This window comes from Sitophilus oryzae, unplaced genomic scaffold, assembly GCF_002938485.1.
Source record: "Sitophilus oryzae breed Bouriz unplaced genomic scaffold, Soryzae_2.0 scaffold_359_pilon_pilon, whole genome shotgun sequence".
Taxonomy (NCBI): Eukaryota; Metazoa; Arthropoda; class Insecta; order Coleoptera; family Curculionidae; genus Sitophilus; species Sitophilus oryzae.
In genome coordinates, this window is record NW_022146928.1 from 855,069 (window position 1) to 874,808 (window position 19,740).

The following is a 19,740-nucleotide window of genomic DNA, read 5'->3' on the forward strand; positions in this document are numbered from 1 at the left end:
AATTTTTCCATGCCAGGGCCAAATGTACAATGGCGTCTCTTAAAGAAAGAGATTTCAGAGTTTCTCCTATATCCTTATTGGTACCAATAATCTGAGACAACAAATTTTTGCCATAAAACAGTTTTGTTAAACGAATCGCATTTTGGTCCATTGGTTGTATCAATGGAGTAACGTTAGGTGGCATGTAAAGAGTAAAAATGGAACCATCATCACTTTTTAGTTCCTCAGGGGGTGGATGACTTGATGCTTTGTCTAACAAAAGGACGGCTTTAACTGGCAGATTTTGACTACGTAGGACCTTTGTCACCTGAAACAAGTTGAAACAAAACTTTAAATCACAAGCAGGAACAGCAAAAAAGGGAAAAAATCGTGGCAAAAACAAATTTATAGGGTTCAAAATTACACAGATGAAATAAGTCGTTTTTGTTCGTAAAAATGGTACAATTTAAAATGTTTTCCTATTGCGAAACTTACCTCTGGAATAAACATCTTGTAAACCCATTCTCTAAAAATTGCTGCTGTCATCCAAGCAGCTTTGGAATTTCTATAATGAACAGGACAGTTGAAATTTCGAAATGATAAGGATTTTTGGATTTTCCAATTACTAGTGGTTTTAATTTGTGCGTCCTGCCGCGTTTGTGCATGCTAGAAAGGTCACTCTATGTTTTTCGGTTTTCCTTCCTGGAGCTGTTTTCTCTTCGCGAGCTACATATGTTTTTCCAGGAAGAAGCTTCCAACATAAGCCAGTTTGGTCTGCGTTGCAAATCTGATCTTCCGACAGTTGAAGATCTTTAATTTTTACTTCTAGATTTCTTTTGAAAGGATGAACAAGCTCAGGCTGTGATGACAGTTTTTCTCCTGAAATCTTTAAGTAACGTATTCCAAAGCGCCTTTTATATTTTTGCAACCAGCCGCTGCTTGCATGGAAAGGCGAAGATTCTTTGTATTCATTGTGAAGCAGCTTGGCCTTCTCTTGGATCATTAAACCGGTCACGGGAAGATTCTTCTCTCTTTGTTTTAGAAACCACTTATATAGAGCTTTTTCCATTCGTGGACACTCTGAATGTCTTAAGGTTTTCATTTTTCCTGGTCCGTTAAAAGTATTGTTAATCTTTTTCAAAATGTTTACCCTTCTGTTTCGAATAGAGCATATGGTAGATTTAGCAATAACATATTCTTTGGATAAAACAGTCAACCCTACACTTTTCTTTAAGTCTTCTAATATCTTGGCTTTATCACTTAGGCTTAAATGTTTTCTATTTTTTGCCATATTTCACCCGCGAAACGACCTGATGCAATCACAATCCGCAAGAAACTGCTGTGATACAATTACACAAAGGAAAACAAAACGTTTAAAATCGTTTTCCTGTATCGACGTGTTTGTTGACGAACATATGCTTTTGGGATCATTATTTCGAGAGCCACTTTGTTCACTCTACAGAATACATTAACAAAAAATTGTCTGTTCACTATTTAGAGTAGTTTACTATACAGCATGTTCACTATATCGCGAGTCTACCGTATAACCAAGTTTAGATTAAACTTTCTAATCATTTAAAGCTCTTTAAAAACCGCCTAACTATTGCTATTGATTTAATTTTGATTGAAGACTGAAAGTATCTATTTCATTATAGTCTTTTGTTGTAAAACATTGCACAAAATTCATTGCATACAATTTACTTCTATAAAAAAGTGCTTCGTTTGTCCGCTAGAGGCATCGAACTTAAAAAAATAAACAAAAATACGTAGTAATTCTATGTCCACGGAATATGGGGACGCCCTGTATTCATTAGGTCACCCTGTCATGATATAATTCTAGATTTTCGTAATTTATTTTTGTAAACATCACTGCATTGAACGCAAATGGAAACCATTCATTGTCTTAAATTGTAATTGGATTTTAATTAGTAAAATAAATTTGCCTAACTGACCAAAAATGCTTGACGTTTCAGTAGGTATATTTCCTTCCGCCGTCAAAAGCGAAGAAAACAAGAACGCTTTAGTGTTTAGCAGATACGCTTATTATTATAAACATGTTGACGTTCCGATACGGTTAAGGGGAAGTATTGTTTTTTTCGTTTAGGCCATGTTTAGGCTCACTTCTTTTACTCGTAAAAAGTCACTGACAAGCTGGTTTCAGTTCGATGATGTTTAAAAAAAATATAGATAGAGATTTTTAATATTGTATACAGGGTCCGGCAATAGTGCGTCGGACATCTGTAGCTCCTAGAATAAAAAAAAACTTGAGAATTTTGTTTAAGTGCAGACCTAAAGTATGTACCACGATGTATTTCCGGAAAATATTTTAACTTCTATAGGGTGGCTCAAAAAAGTGTGAGTGGATCTAGATGATTTTTTTTAAACGGGACACCCTGTATATTATTGCATTTTTGGCTTCCTTTCAGATCATTTTACATAATCCTAAGATATGAGTAAATATATTTTGATAGTTTTAGAGATATTAAAAAATAAATCAAAAATATAGATTTCTCAACCCTTCTTAAAAAAAATATTAAAATTATAAGAAATGTTCTGAAGTCAAAACTATATTAGATATTTACTTTAGATGGTCTGTTCTTACTTTGCTTAAATATGGTAATCGTAAATCATACAGGATGTTCAATATTTTACGCCAAACTTTCAAAAATATAAAACAATTTTTCTTGTTTTTTTTTAAATGGAACACCCTGTATATTATTTTTTTATTTGATGGAGAATTAAAAAATGAGCGTTTTTTGTATTTAAAGTATTTCAAAATTTTTAATAGTTTTCCGGATACACGCAGCATTATTTCATATGGCGCTTTCAGTGGTAAAATACGAGAGAAAAATCATTGGGTGGCTTTGATAAAAATTTACTGTCGAAAATGCCATATGAAATACAAAACCGGGAATATCTGCGAAACCGTTAAAATTTTTGAAATACTCTAAATGCAAAAAATGTTAATTTTTTAATTCTCCATCTATTGAAAAAATAATATACAGGGTGTCCTATTTAAAAAAGCAAAGAAAAATTATTTTATATTTTAGAAAGTTTGGCGTAAAATTTTGAACATTCTGTATGATTTACGATTTCCATATTTATAGCAAAGTAAGTACAGACCATCTAAAGTAAATATATAATATAGTTTTGATTTCAGGACAGTTCTTGTATTATTAATATTTTTTTAAGAAAGGCTGAAAAATATATAATTTTTATTTACTTATTAATATCTCTGAAATTATCGAAATATATTTACTCATGTCTTCGGATTATGTAAAGTGATCTGAAAGGAAGCCAAAAATGCAATAATATACAGGGCGTTCCATTTAAAAAAATCATCCCGATCCACTCACACTTTTTTGAGCCACCCTATAGAAGTTAAAATATTTTTCTGAAATACATCCTAGTACATACTTTAGGTTTGCACTTAAAACAAAATTCCCAAGTTTTTTATTCTAGGAGCTACAGATGCCCGACGCACTATTGCCGGACCCTGTATTTCTTTTCTAGCCGTGAAAAATCCAGTTTTTTTCAAGAGATGAACACTCAACAAAGGTTTAGACAGTGAAGCTATTAGGTCGCCCTGTATAATATTAAAAAAAAATATATTTACTTTATTTTGACGTAAGCAACAACTCAAAATCGAATTAAAAATTCATTTACATGGGGCAATTTCTACGTACAAACTTTCCGCACTAAAACGCATTTTAAACAGCCAAATCGTTTGTTGCATAGTTTATAAATACTAGTACATTATTAAGTCACTATTAGTACCTTGGTCGGTACCGTCTACCAACTTCTATAGAGTCGGATAAGTGTCATTCAAATACAGATTGAATACCTTCTGTGTATTTATTGGTAAGACGTGACAGTGCGAAGGTAGAATTGTTTTGGTGCATCTGTGAGGACTACCTGGGCGAGCGGCTATACATCAGTTGGTACTGTCGACACGCACATCGTTACCAAAAATATTCGCGCTTTCTTTACACTTTGGCGAAGGCAGTACTTTTAGTGATTAATTCTTTCTTTCTGAATTGGTGAGATTTTCTTTTTACAATGGTTGCGGATCGTTATGGTAAGTTTTTGTAAATAATGTTAGATTTAATTGTTTATTTTTTATATTCATTCTCAATATTTAAATTTACTGGAGTTTATAGAGTTAATATTTTAGATTATTAATTATATTTCTTTTGTTAAAAAATCGGTGGAATATTTTAAATATTTATTTTTAATAGCAGACTTATTTTCTTGGGTTTAGTTTTTTAAATTTAAAAAATGTATTTTTAATTTTATATCTTAATTTTATTCTCTTTTTGAATTTAATAATAAAACTTTTTTTATCCACAATCTGAAACTTAATATACGAACATTTTGGTGAGCTTTCGCAAAAATTGCTGCAGTTCAAATTCTTGTGACACAAGCACTCAGTTTTACTTTTGTCAAGTTTTGTTTATATTAATATTACATAGTTACCATAACAAAAAAGCTTCATTCAGAACCTCCCAATTAGTGGAATAAATTAGTGTTTTCAATTATTACACTTTATACTTTTTAGTTTAGGATTATTCACAATGTCTAAAAAACACAATTAAAATTAATAAAATATCCTAGCAACAGCTTGCGGTAGTTTGTTGTATCCATAGAGAAAGCATAATATTTACGAGTAGCTTATAAAACAATAACCTTTTGATTTCTAACCAATTTTTTTCTTGACGGGTGATAATCAAAGGCGAAAATGACGTTCTTCGCGAATTTTGAAGTATAATTAGTGGAAAAGTCAAAAGTTTCTTAACTTTTTCTAATAACTGAGAATTACTACCACTAATTATGACGTTCTGAATGCTTACATTAAAATTAGATGAACAAACTTCTACGCTAATTGAAATTACTAATTTATTCCACTGATTTCGAGGTTCTGAATGAAGCTAAATGCTATATTTGTTCGATTTAAAAAAATAATAGTTCCTGCTAATATTTTCTATAAAAAATTTTATAATTAACGAAATCTATACAAGTTTTTGTGAATAAACAGTTTTATTACATTCGCGTTTTGGTTGCATTTGAAAATGAAACACTCGAACTACGTTCTTGTCACAAATTTCTTGTGTTTAACCCTCGAGCAGGAGCGTCCGGAATTTTGTACCGCAATTTTACCAGTTTCAATAAAACAAAATATCCGTTTGACGTAGGTTTGGTGTTTTGCTAAATATTTTAAATTCGGAATATTTGACACCCTTGTTTTTATTAGCTCCAATAGATAAGCCTGCCAGGTATTGCACTAAATATCTCTGAAAATCTTTTACAAATGCATAAATTAAAAAAAAAGAAAAAAAATTGACTTTAATGTTTATTGAGTTCAACAATATTATAATTTTATACAGGGTCTCCCAGAACTAAGTGCAAGTATTTTAACTGGTAGTATATTTCGGCCTCAGAAACAGACCTATGAGATTTTTTTGTGTTTTTTTTTTGAAAATAAAGATTGTTTAGAAATATTTTTAGTTTTAAGTTAAAAAACATAGATAATATGGCAACATAGGTAGTAGATTAAATTTACATGAAATAAAATTCAGAAAAGATCCAGTGGTTCTCAAAATTTAACACACATCTTTTGTTTAAATTTTAATGTAAAATTACTCGGTTATTTTGGACTTATTTGAAAACGGTAAAGAGAAAAAATGTTCCTTTTGACCAGATCTACCATGCCTTAAAATACCTGCACTTATTTCTGGGACACTCTGTATAATGTACACCTGCATCAATGTTGTAAAATCCTTGACCGACCTTGACTTTCTTCTAATCGTGCACTATTCAAGTGTTTTAAATAAAATAGTTATTATATTATGATATTTATAAAAAACAAGGCTAATTTATTTATACATTTGATCGAAATAATTAATTGCTTTGGTTTTTACTTTATAATAAACAGGGTGATTCGCGGTCATGCCACGTTAGCCGTTTCTTTTTAAATTTGGATTTTTGTAGAAAGACATCTAACTGCTCCGACTGCCGCTTCATATTAACGGTGGTACCATCTTTGTTACTTTAAATAGAACACGCGGTATGTTATTACATTTACATTTTTTGAAATTACTTTAATATATCATAATAGTTTCCGATGTAACAAATAAAACTTGTGTAAAATTGACAAAAACATGATACTGAATAAGCGTTGGTTAAATCATAATATTGAAAGCTAAAATTTTGTTTATAGGTTAAGGAAAGTCGACATATTTGACCTACCTAAATCAAACGATTGCAAATCAAACAGGGAGGTCAAAAAAAAATCTAAACATTCTGGTTTCTTCAGTAAAGCAATTTAAAAGATAATAATTCTATATATGCAGTCGTCTCGTTTACAGAACACAGTTACCATGACAGATATTCGTTATAGACAATAATAGGTATCAATTAGACTTTACTTTTTTTGACAACAAGGGGCCGTCCTCTGCCGGAAACACTGCGACCTGTGAGGCCTATTGTGTTTGTCCCATTTCTATATCTGCACCCATTCTCCTATCCCTGTGCCCTGCACTAACTTATGCAGGTTCTTGATAGGATGGGAGCATAGTTCCTCCGGTTTTAGCGTAGCTTTCCCAAATAAAAAGTGTCGCTTGCGATCCAGAGCCTCGCAGTGACATATTATGTGCTCCGCGGTTTCAGGATCTTTATCGCAGCATTTTTTTTCAGGAGTCTGCAGCAAAGACTTCCTTGATACAGGTCATAGATAAAAAAAAATAATCTTATACAGGTTGAGCTGGTTCAGGTAACACTTGACAGCCATGTGTCCTGTCAAGAGGCCTGTTGTAATCCGCAATTTATTCCTGCTAAACATTAGCAGTTCTTTTGCGGTTTTAGAGCTAGGTCCTTGGATAAAAGCCTTGCTGTGCCTGTGCCCCTGTCTGTTTCTCCAGTGGACATTCTGCTTTTCCTTGATCCAGAGTTTTAGTGCACTACGGGCCATACATTTGGGTATTCCCAGTATTGGTTCTGGACCAAGATAGGATGCCGATGATCCTTGCCTAGTTAGCTCATGGGCTTTTTCGTCGCCTTGGATGCCGCTGTGACCCGGCACCAAGAATTAGACTTTACTTGCTAAATTTCTAAAATGTCATGGTAACGAAATTTTTGAAACGGGACTATAATAATAGAATTATTAATTTTTAAAGAGCTCTACGAAACTGGAAGGTTTAGGGAAAGGACCATGATATATCTTTTGATTTTTTAAATGATATACATATAGGGTTCAATTTAAAATAACAAAGATTTGAGCAACAAACAGAAATAAATTATTCTTTTGCTCTCCCTGTATAATATCCAATCATTTGGTTGAGACAGATCGAATATACCGACTTTCGTTAATTTATAATCCAAATTTCAACTTTAAAATGTTCAGTTCATGATTTCACTAATGCTATTCAATATATAATGTAGGTAATATTATGAATATAATCATATATTCATCATGTTTTTGTCAATTTTACACATATTTTATTTATTAACTCAAAAAATGTTAGAGGTATAGGTTAGTATAATAGAAAAATTATGACATATGAGAAGGTTTCCAAAAATGTAATAATATACCGGTTGTTCCATTTAAAATAAGAAAGATGGTATAACTTTTCAAATGACGCGGCAACATTGTAACGCTGAAAATATTTTAGATAGAGATCATAGATAGAGATGGAACAGGTGCCTTTATGTAAAAATCCAAATTTTCGAACAAATTCTATCACCTCCATAAACGTCTAAAATAATAATTACTTTCTTTTTATATAATTAATAATTAATTTACTGATTTTGTATTAAGTCTTTGTATACTGGGTATTTCAAATTCGACTCTCAGATGCGGGGTCGCGTTAATAGGGGTAAAATGGCTTGTTAATGGTAATCCGTTTAGTAATTAAACTTATCTTTTTATTTTGTTCCGGATAAAAAATGGCGCAAAACTGAAACAACAAAATAAAACGGTATGAAATTTTGGAAAAAGTATAAACGACATTAACCATTTTAGAACAAGTAAACATTTTTATGAGAAATTCATTTTTACCAAAATGTTAACAATAAAAAAGTGTTTCCTCTTGTAAAGACAATCCGAGGACACACTGTATACCATTTATTAGTAATTCTTTTTTTTGTTACAGGTAGAGAACAATTTTTATACTAAATTAATTAAAACATCCTTAAAAACAAATTAATTAAAATACATCCAATGTATCATCAATTACATAATCACTAAAAAATATTATTATTCAGAATAAGTTCTGTGTATGTTACAAAATTTTGAAACGGCATGCGTTTTGGTCTTGAACTCATTATGACTTGACCCAGTTGCTAATATAAAGTATCAAAAAGATGGTCAATTTTTTGTAAAAATCCGTATATTTATCTTAATATCACCATTATAAATTACCAAACATATATACAGGGCGAGTCGAGTCTTAAATAAGTGCATATAATCTTAGAGGTGGTATATTTCGTTCTCATAAACATGCCAGTCGATCTTCTAAACATAAATTTTGCGAAAACATTTTTATGGAAAAATTTTTATTTTTCGAAAAATATTTTGAATTTTCTGTCACTTTAAAAACATAATATTTTGATAATATTTCAACAAAGGTAGTAAATTAAATTTCGAGGAACGAAAAATACTGAAAAAAATCCAATGATTTCTAAAATTTGGGCAATTTTTTTTTAATTTTCAAAGTAAAAAAAATCGGCTATTTTGGAACTTGAAAAATGACAAAGAGAAAATATGTTTCTTTTATCGAAATCTACAAGTGCTATACAATAAAAATAAGTGTACTTATTCAAAACTCACCCTGTATAATTTAATTCGGCAAAATCGTACAAATTCAGAATAATTGATAAATGTCAAGTAAGCAGATAGATTATAAAAGTATTTAAATACTATTTTAGATTTTGATCGTTTGCAAATAACGGTTTTGAAAATATTCATAAAAAGTAATATGTATTTTTAAATTATAGAAGTACATTCAATTTATTTAAATGTAAAAATGTCAAGTAGGTACCTCAACTTTCTAAAAATATTAGGACACACAAAACATTGTTTGTCTACTTATACGAAATTTTAACGGTACTGTTAGAATCTTGTTTAGTTTAATAGGTACATTCATGATGGATGGTGCATTAACTATAAACAATATTTTATTAAAAAATGTCTATACCTATGTAGCGGTTTTCCTATATGAGTATTTCGCCACTGCAAGAAAATCTACAAAATAAAATAGTTATTTTATTTAAACACTTATGCGTTAATCCCAAACGGAAACTACTTGTCAGAAGTTAGGTTTACAGATATACAAATTTGCCTAACGAACAAAAAAATGCTAAACGTTTCGGAAAGTTTATCTCTTTCCGTCGTAGGAAGCAAACAAAATATAAAAAATAAAGAATAAAACTATTTAAAATATTTAAATTCAACTATTCGAGAACACTTTAGTTTTTTAAAACAGATACGTTTACAAAAACCGTTGACGTGCTGTTAAAATGCCAATATATATATATATCCAAGTTAAACTTCAAAATTAACAATTAATACCTGATAACAATTACTTAATAAGGTAAAACCAAAAAGCCCCAAACTTTCTGTATGATTATTTTTAAATTTTACGTATGCTATATTTATTTATCTTGTTGTATCTATTGTTCTTTAAAATCAAAGAAGCGATTGCCATACATTACTAACATCTACAGATGCATGAGCAATACATTTATTTTTATTAGATTGTATTAAAAAGCCTCTTTTATTTTTATTTTAAAGGCTATCGCTTCTTTCATTATAATTTTGGCGTTATTTAAATTTATTCTGTGCCCTGTGTCCCATGAATGCTGATCAATGATTTACGAAAATCTCCCTCTCTTAAACAATCTTTATGTTCTTTAATTCGAACATTTAAGGGTCTAGATGTTCACCAATGTAAAATTTATCGCATTGTTGAATTTTCCCAAAGCTAACTTCCAAAAAATGTTTCTTGTCACATCAAGCAATGTAGGCGCATAAAATCTATTGTGTTAATAGTCTATTTAGCTAAAATAAGGAAGTTTATGTTAGTACTACAAATAATATTTGACAACAGGCTTCATAAAAAGCTTGAAAAAACAAATAAATTTTAAATTAATTATTATCATTCGCGTTTATTTCTGATTGATGCCCTCTAACGGACAAACGAAGCACTTTGTATAGAAGTAATTGTATGCAATTTTCTTATTTTGATTCAAGAAATACGTAGTTGCTCTATGTCCACGAAATATTGGAACTCCCTGTATATTTTATGTCTGGTTTTGCAAAAAAATAATCTCCAAAAACTTTTTTCTCAAAAATTGGGCGATGTAGCGTTTTTTTTGCAAGAGAAAAAAATGTAGTATATACTCGGAGGACCATTTTACAAAACAAAAATTAGTTGTCGGTGGAGTTAGAAATTATACTAAAGTGTATATAATGGTGGGGGTAGTTTTTACCCTTCCCGTACTTTTTCTTGATTTTTGTGAAAGTCAGATATTAAAACACTTAGCAAAACATAGTCACCCAAAATCTCATTCAAATCGGAAAAACGGTTCTTAAAATATCTTTAAAAATGTGTTTGTTTTGTGAAAGTTTGATGTCCTCTAGCTGACAAACCAAGCACTTTTGTATACAGAGGTAAATTGGGTCCAATGAACTTATTTTTATTCCAAAAATACTTAGTAGTTCTATATGGTTCTATGTCCATGGAATATTGGGACACACTGTATAGTGAAAATAAACCTAAAATCATATAAATAATAAATAGTATTTCATATGATGCCGATATTTTTATTTTGTCTTTGAATGACGACAGCTAAACATTTCTTATGAAAAATTCGAATTTCTTCTGTCCGAAGAAAAATTATGAGAGTCAAAGCATGGGGGGGGGGGGGCTCGATCAAAACTACGATATATTTATAGTGATAATCACTAAATTGATAGCTTTAATTAAATCATTCGCGGTAATATGCGATTGAAGAAAGTCAAGGACCCCCAACGATTTTGCAACGCGTCAGTTTACCTTGATGCGGGCGTTTGTTTTATTGATAAGCTTTAAGGTCAAAACCAATGTTTGTTTTTACTAATTTTTTACTACTATAGTTTATTTTTGTATTATCAACAAATCCGGAGTATATTTTAACATAATATTTTCAATTAGAAAAATTTCGCTGTGTTTTATTTGTTTGCAAAATTAATAGTAAAGCTTCATTCAGAACCTCGCAATTAGTGGAATTAATTAGTGGTTTCAGTTAGCGTAGAAGTTTGTTTCTTTAATTTCAATGTAAGCATTGAGGACATCAAAATTACTGGTAGACATTTTTAAATAGTAGAAAAAGTTATTAAACTTTTAACTTTTCCACTAATTATACTTCAAAATTTGCGAGAAATGTCATTTTGTATTTTGATTATCTTCCGTCAAGAGACTAATAAATATTAGGCTTTTTCTATGGATACAACTGACTAAAGCAATCTGTTGCTAGGATATTCTATTCATTTTAATTGTGTTTTAAAACATTGTGAATGATCGTAAACTAAAAAGTATAAAGTGTAATTGAAGCCACTAATTTATTTCACTAATTGTGAGGTTCTAAATGAAGCTTAATTATTAAATTAAAAATTAATGTAATCTAAAACGTTATATTTTTATTAGCGGTACATTTTTAGATTTCACGCCTTCTTTAAGTGCGGCATATTCCTGTTATACTAAAAAGCCATTATTGATCCCATTTAGTGATTATTAAAGCTTCATTCAGAACCTCGCAATTAGTGGAATAAATTACTGGTTTCAATTACACTTTATACTTTTTAGTTTATGATCATTCACAATGTTCACAAAAAATACAATTAAAATTAATAGAATATCCTAGCAACACCTTGCGTTAGTCAGTTGTATCCATAGAAAAAGCCCAATATTTAAATAATAAAACAATCAACTTTTGATTTCTAACCACAATTTCTCTTGACGGAAGATAATCAAAGGCCAAAATGACATTTCCCGCAAATTTTGAAGTATAGTTAGTGGAAAAGTCAAAAGTTTGTTAACTTTTTCTACTAATTGAAAATGACTACCACTAATTTAGACGTTCTGAATGCTTACATTGAAATTAAAAAAACAAACTTCTACACTAATTGAAACCAATAATTTATTCCACTAATTGCGAGGTTCTGACTGAAACTCGCGGTAATTTGACGTTATCATTTACGTTATTTTAAATATTATTTATTTTATAAACAAATAATAGAGCGGAAAATTTTTCGTTTGCATGATATATTTACGGTAATTAACGGCAATTGATCCACCCAATTTCAGGCATTTTTCTTAACGGTTACTGGAATGGTTGTGCCAACTTAATATATGACCTGGATGTTATTACATTTTTTGATGCAGGGGGATAGAGAATGATCGGAGGATATTTTTTTTAATTATGTCTATGAAGGGCAAATTCCTGCTATACTGTAAAGTTCCTAATTATGTCCTTTCAGCGATTTCCAATAATGGTGGTGCTAACTTAATATCAACTTAGCACAACCATCGATTTAACATACTTGGCGATTTTCCTTTTCACGGCAATTATTTCACATAGTTTCATTTTTTTTAAGGGGCTGTGTTAGCTTAACACAAGTTAATATATCTAGCGATTTAAATGCTTGATAATTATTAATTTTAATGCTTTCTCTATATTTTATTCCACATATTATTGTGCTAATATTTTTTGAATGATAAACAGTTTGAGAATTCTTGAATGGGGATTCATGTACTTAGAAACAGTTCCCAGTTCCCAGTGCAAAGAAAGCGCTGCTTAGTTTATGGGAAATGTAGTCAATATTCAAGTTCAAAAACTCATCTATGTGAATACCAAGAAACTTATGCAACTTTATAATTTGGAAACATTAAATTATGATACAAAGGTTAGATAATTGGTGAAATCAATATCTGGTGAAAAAGTGTGTGGAAATTCCTAATTGTAGTAAAGTTCTGAAAAAAAAATATATTAATTTAATAACGTAAAATGTTTAACATAGAAAATTATAAAATTATATATAGAAAATTAAAATTATATTTCCATTTTTTGACTCATCGAAGTCAAAGCTAGCTTCATCACAAAATTACTTGATTGCACGGTACATTTGTACTTCATGTCTACAAATTAACGACAGTGGTTTTTATATTTAAGGTTTAGTTTTTTATTGTTATTAAGTTTATTGTATTGTACAAAACCAATTTGTTTTCATATTTAACTATTTATAACCAATAGGTATTTAATAGCAGTATAGGTTCAGTAACTATATATAAAAAAATAAATTTTACTTGTATTTTTTATTGAAGAACTTTGCAGCATAGTATGTAACGAGAATTCTAACTATATTTTTTATAGATCATATTATTTGTTAAGCTTTTTATAATACCGAAAGCACAAGACTAATTTTAATACAAATATCCTATAAAAGGCTATTCTAAAAACTCTATATTGGTAGTACATATACTAAAAAATAATAACAATTGTATGAAGGCATAGAACGCATAACTAGTAATTACTTCACAGTTATTGGAAAGGGTATTATATCGGCTGTAATTAAATATAATTTGTGTGGTTTGTTATAGATATGGTTAAGTTTTTTAAAAAATAATTTAATGAATAAGCAATTTTTACCCATTTTTATTTCGAGTACAAGGAAATAAATATTAATCTATTTTTTATGTGAAAGGTTTTAATATGTATGCAGAAACTAGAAGGAGCTTGGGTTTGGTAGGTATTTTTTCTTTATTCTCCAGTCATTTAAATTAAGACGCAATAAACAACAATAATAAGTCTATAACAGAAATAAGATATAGTTTAATAATGAATTAAAAATTACAAATTAATAATGAAAAGTAAAGCTTTCCTCACTAGAAAAAAAATGCCAAATGAAAACGTCACCTGAAGTAAAAAATAAATACGAAAAGTTTGCTTATCACTTATGAAAAACTGTGTGATTAAGCGTGGAACAACATACATATAGTACCACGAATGTTGTACCAGAACATTTAAATTACAAAGTCAATATTTGCATGCGGTCAACAAAATACGTAATTTTTGACCAATTTCAAGCGTTCGTTTTAAAATTTAACGCTCTTTTTAATTTAACTAATATTGAGTAACATTTCCTTATAATGAAAAGCCGTCATATATAGTCATTAGGGTTCAGAACCGGGAAATCACGGTTTCTTCGATACTTTCGGGACTCAATAAAAATAATTTAAAAAAAAATATTATTGTTACTTTCTACCGGTCGAAACAAACTCTTCTAAATAAGTAATGATGCTATATTATATTGTTATTACTTCTGAATTTCTCCTATAATGTTTATTACCCATTATTGAAATTTAAATATTTTATTTTATTATTTAGTGTAATGTTGCTAAATGTATTAGTTATGCCTATTTATATTTTTAAAGGCATTTGCATTTTTAATTGCATTTTTTTTTCAAATTTAGTTAAGTTGGTTTATTTTTCTTGATGTAAATTGTTCATGAAAGCAATGAAAAATCGAAAAAGCACCGGTCATGACAACGTGCATGCAGAAGTTCTTAAAATATTTGACTCAAAGCATCTCACATATCTGTTCAATCGAATATACGATACGGGTAAAATTCCAAACGACTGGCTAAAATCAACTTTTATAACAATTCTCAAAAAGGCATCTCCAAAAGACATGCTCTCCAATGAGTCATGCTCTGAAACTTTTTCTTCGAGTCATGCATGCTCGTATATACTCGAAATGTGAAGAAAAAAAACGGAGAGACACAGTTCGGGTTCATCAAGGGGTGGGTACGGGAGAGGCTTTGTTTTCAATCAAGCTACTGATCCAGAAATGTTATGATCAACGCCAAGATGTCTTTGTGTGCTTCATAGATTTTCAGAAGGCTTTCGACAACGTTAAACACGATATTCTCTTAAACAGATTGCTCGAGATAGGAATAGACGCCAAAGACATTAGAATCATACAGGAACTATATTGGAACCAAACCGCGGAGATAAGAGTTAACAAAAATTTATCCACAGACACCTTCAGTGTGTGTAAAGGAGTCCGCCAGGGCTGTATACTGTCACCATTACTTTTTAATATATACGTCGAAAAGATATTTTAAATGGCCCTGGAAGGAGAAAGCAGAGGAATTAAGATTAACGGAGTTCCATTTAACAATTTAAGGTATGCGGATGATACGGCAATCCTAGCACCAACTTTAGAGGATCTCCAGCAAATAATAAATAAGATAGAGGACATGGAAAATCGTTTCGGTCTTAAAATCAGCGCTACCAAGACCAAACTTATGGTAATAGGACGCCAACCTATAATCAACACCGCATTGACGGTGGATAGAAATATTATAGAGCGAGTACCACGATTTAAATATCTAGGTGCTATGATCAATGAACGATGGGATTGCGATGAGGAAGTTAAACCTAGAACGAATTATGCAAAATCAATATTTTTTAAACTTAAAAACTTCCTATTAGCACGCAGTCTCCCGCTAGTACTTAGACTACGGGTAGTAAAATCTATATATATAAATCTCTAAGTCCTGACTGATCACTGACTCATCAACGCCCAGACTAAACCCTTGACCCTAAAAAGCTGAAATTTTGCACAGGGGTTCCTTTTATTTTTAAAATTCATCCCCTAAGGGGGTAAAAAGAGGGGTGGAATATTACAATATTTTTTATTTAAAAAACGGTTAAGTTTCCGAAAAAACGCTTAAACACGTATATTTTATTTTCTTTTTTTACATATTTTAAGATTTTTTAAAAATGTATACAGGGTTGTTTCTGTGAAAAATCTGATCATTGATTAATCACGATCCTGCTTAAAGCGCTTGACATAAAAAGCTGATTTTTGGAAAACGGATTGACTTTAGGGTGTAGAGGTTCGATAAGAAAGGATTTTTCGAAACTCGAATTCTAAGAGGGTGAAACAACCCCTTAAATATTAGAATATTTTTTATTTAAAAACCGGTGAGTTTTTCGGAAAAACTCTTAAACACGTATATTTTATTTTGTTGTTTTACATATTTTAAGATTTTTTAAAAATTTATACAGGGTGTTTCATAAAATATGGCCATTGAGTAATCACGATTCTGCTTAAACTGCTTGACGTTTAAAGCTGATTTTTGGCAAACGGATTGACTGTGTGGTATAGAGGTTCGATAAGGAGGGGTTTCTCGAATCTCAAATTCCAAGAGGGTGAAAACGCCCCTCAAATAATCTATACTAATATATAAAATTCTTAAGTGACTCACTGTTTAATCACGATCCTGCTCAAACCACTCAACGTAAGAAGCTCAATTTTGGCATACAGGTTGATTCTAGGGTGTAGTGGTTCGATAAGAAGGGATTTTTCGAAATCCCAGTTTCAAGAGGGTGACACCACCTCTCAAGTATTACCATATTTTTTATTTAAAAAACGATCAAGTTTCCGAAAAAACGCTTGAACACGTATATTTTATTTTGTTTTTTACATATTTTAAGACTTTTTAAAAATGTATACAGTGTTTCGAAAAATCTGGCCATTGATTAATCACGATCCTGCTTAAAGCGCTTGACGTAAAAAGCTAATTTTTGGAAAACGGATTGACTTTAGTGTGTAGAGGTTCGATAAGAAGGTATTTTTCGAAACTCGAATTCTAAGGGGGTGAAACCACCCCTCAAATATTAGAATATTTTTTATTTAAAATCCGGTGAGTTTTTCGGAAAAATTCTTAAACACGTATATTTTATTTTGTTGTTTTACATATTTTAAGATTTTTTAAAAATTTATACAGGGTGTTTCATAAAATATGACCATTGAGTAATCACGATTCTGCTTAAGCTGCTTGACGTTTAATGCTGATTTTGACAAACGGATTGACTGTGGAGTGTAGAGGTTCAATAAGGAAGGGTTTCTCGAATCTCAAATTCCAAGAGGGTGTAAACGCCCCTCAAATATTACAATATTTGTTATTTAAAAAACGGTTAGTCTTTTGGGAAAACGCTTGGACACGTATAATTTATTTTGTTTTATACATAATTTGAAATTTTTTAAAAAATCATACAGGGTGTTCCAAAAAGTTGGACAATTGATTAACCACGATTCTCCAGTTTGTATGTCAATGGAAATTCTTGCTTTGCTTTATCATATCACCATTACAAATGATTAATTCGACGCGAACGAATTCGCGGGTACATGCTAGTGCTACATATGACCCATCTTACTATACGGCGCAGAAACGTGAGCTTAGTTCGGGTTTGTGTTATTACCGATTCTGAACCGTCCTAGAACTATGATACGCATGCCCAGAGGGAAATCTGTAGGGTAATTTTTTCATCTACGCATGTGCTGTAGAGTTCTAGGACGGTTTAGAATCGGTAATAACAAAAACCCGAACTAAGCTGTAGTTTCTCAAGGCTAGAACACTGAACCGCATCGAGGCTTTCGAGATGTGGACTCTCCGGAGATTCTTACGTGTACCATGGACCGCACATGCCACCAACGAAGAAGTTTTAAGAACTGCAGGTTATGAACGAGAAATGCTTAATATAGTTAAAGAAAGAAAAGTTTCATACCTCGGCCATATCCTTAGAGGAGACAAATATTACATTCCTAAGCTGATTCTACAAGGAAAAATAGAGGGACGGCGAGGCCCAGGAAGAAATAAACAACATTCCTGGCTAAGAAACATACGGGGTTGGTGTAACATCAGCGACGCAGCCACCATATTTCGAAGAGCCGAAAACGGCACTGTACCACTTTCTCATGACTGATTACTTAATAATTTGATATTTTCATTTAAAACACAATTTTCTATCGGTTTCATTTCTGGAAACCAGTCCTTGCTAGCTGTTTGACGAACTGCACAATCATTGAACAAAAATTTGCTAGTACCGAAAGTACCAACAAAACCGGTAAATCCCGGTTTATTAGTGGCGTTGTATGGAAATCCCCGGTTCCTAAAATTTTGTTACGTGAGAAAGTCCTTTTATATACTTACTAGCGGTCGAAATCAAACTCTTCTTAATAATATATTTAATGATGCTATTTCTTACTGATCTTCCTTCTTTTCTCTTTTGAAGTTCCTATAATGTTTATTATAAATTATTGAAGTTTAAATATGTTATTTTATTACTTAGTATAATGTTGATCAATATATTAGTTACATATATTTTATGTTATATTATAATAGATGTTTGCATTTTTAATTTAAAAATATAGGGGTTCTTTCACAAATTTGGTTAAATTGATTTATGTTGTTTGATGTGAATTTTAAGGTTACCCATATTTTTTTTGTTTCTTTGTGTTAATTTTCTCATGATTTTAGAATAAATAGAAAATAATTTCAAAAAAATAAATTGAAAGCTTAAATTATTTTAATTTTATTCATGCTGACTGTAACAAATATTCATTTTTAAATGTTATTTTTTTATCATATATTATACCCTTCTAAGGATTACACTTTACGCAATAGTATATAATATATTTTTTAAATATAATTATAATTAAAAAGGTCAACGATTTTGCTAATTATTCAAAACAAGTTTTATGAATATATCATGTTTATATCTACGATTAAAAAATCATTTAAAAAATATTATTGGCGTCAAATATCAATCTTCTGGGGATTTAGGAATTAATAAAAAACAAGTTTAGGTATTTTGTCCTTAGTTTGAAGAACATGTGATTAATTTTTGAATATCGAAGCTACACGTGTGTGACATATACCTAACCAGTTTTTGGAGAGAGTGCCTTGTCATTCATTGTACGTTTGTTGTATAGTAGGCCGAACCGTGTAAAATGAGATAAATGAAAGAGGATCTGCTTAACCATTCTTTGTTGCCTAAAAAACGGTACATGTCACAGGCGGATATTCGGGTAAAGTAGGTAATGGGAACGATACAAAATACAATCGATGTGATACATTCAGAACCATTCCACAGCTTAGTAAAAATATTCTCCCACCTATCGAATACGGTAAGCTATACAGGGTGGCCAAAAATCATACATCTAATGTTCATACACCTACAAGATCTCGAAAAGTACGAGAAATTTGAAATTGGTTTAAAAGAGGAAAACTGGCGTTATTAGATGGTAGATAGATAATAGTCTATTAACCAAATATGTGTTTAATAAATAAGGAGATTTTTAAATGCATATTTTTGAATACTTTCAGTCGATCACATAACACATAATTCGTGCACATACCGGAACAGCTAGCACCGAATTATGGACGTATCCGGATTACTGGAATATTTTTATAATGTTATTATTGTTTTGTTCTTTTATTGTTTCCAACCCAACCTCGAAATTTAAACACAATTTAATTTAACCAAAATGCCAAACACTTAAACACATTAAAACTTTATTGTACTTATTGTATTTACATAAACTTATAAAGAACTCACTTACTGCTTACTACAATATCCATATTAGTAAGCAGGCACCATAATACCGCATGATCGAAAAAAAAACGGCGTCCAGCTGGCTTGGAAATGACGATCGATGACATTCCCCATATAATTTTACATATAAAATGACAGCGATCTTCATTTCATAGCCATCGCTGACGCCTTTTTTTTCGATCATACGTTACTTATATGTATTATGCTATTAACATTTTTTTAAAATATTATACAGTATGTCCCCGGATTATCTGTACGATAGGAACAACTTTTTTTATTATTGACATTTTGAGAAAAATCCATTTTTTATAAAAATTT

The 19,740-nt window shown here is 30.7% G+C and overlaps 2 protein-coding genes across 2 annotated transcripts in view; one reads left to right on the forward strand and one right to left on the reverse strand.

Moving 5' to 3' along the window:
• Window positions 1-613: 613 nt before the first annotated feature.
• Window positions 614-1,270, reverse strand: LOC115885000 (jerky protein homolog-like). Its single transcript, XM_030903740.1, has one exon. It carries the CDS (start codon window positions 1,268-1,270, stop codon window positions 614-616), a length of 657 nt encoding a protein of 218 aa, XP_030759600.1.
• Window positions 1,271-3,694: 2,424 nt separating this feature from the next.
• The window catches only part of LOC115884985 (fatty acyl-CoA reductase wat-like), a 43,867-nt gene continuing 27,821 nt past the window's right edge, over window positions 3,695-19,740 (forward strand). The window contains exon 1 of the mRNA XM_030903724.1: window positions 3,695-4,057. Within this exon, the coding sequence (XP_030759584.1) occupies window positions 4,039-4,057 (19 nt within the window). The 5' untranslated portion in view covers window positions 3,695-4,038. The remainder of the gene's footprint in view (window positions 4,058-19,740) is intronic.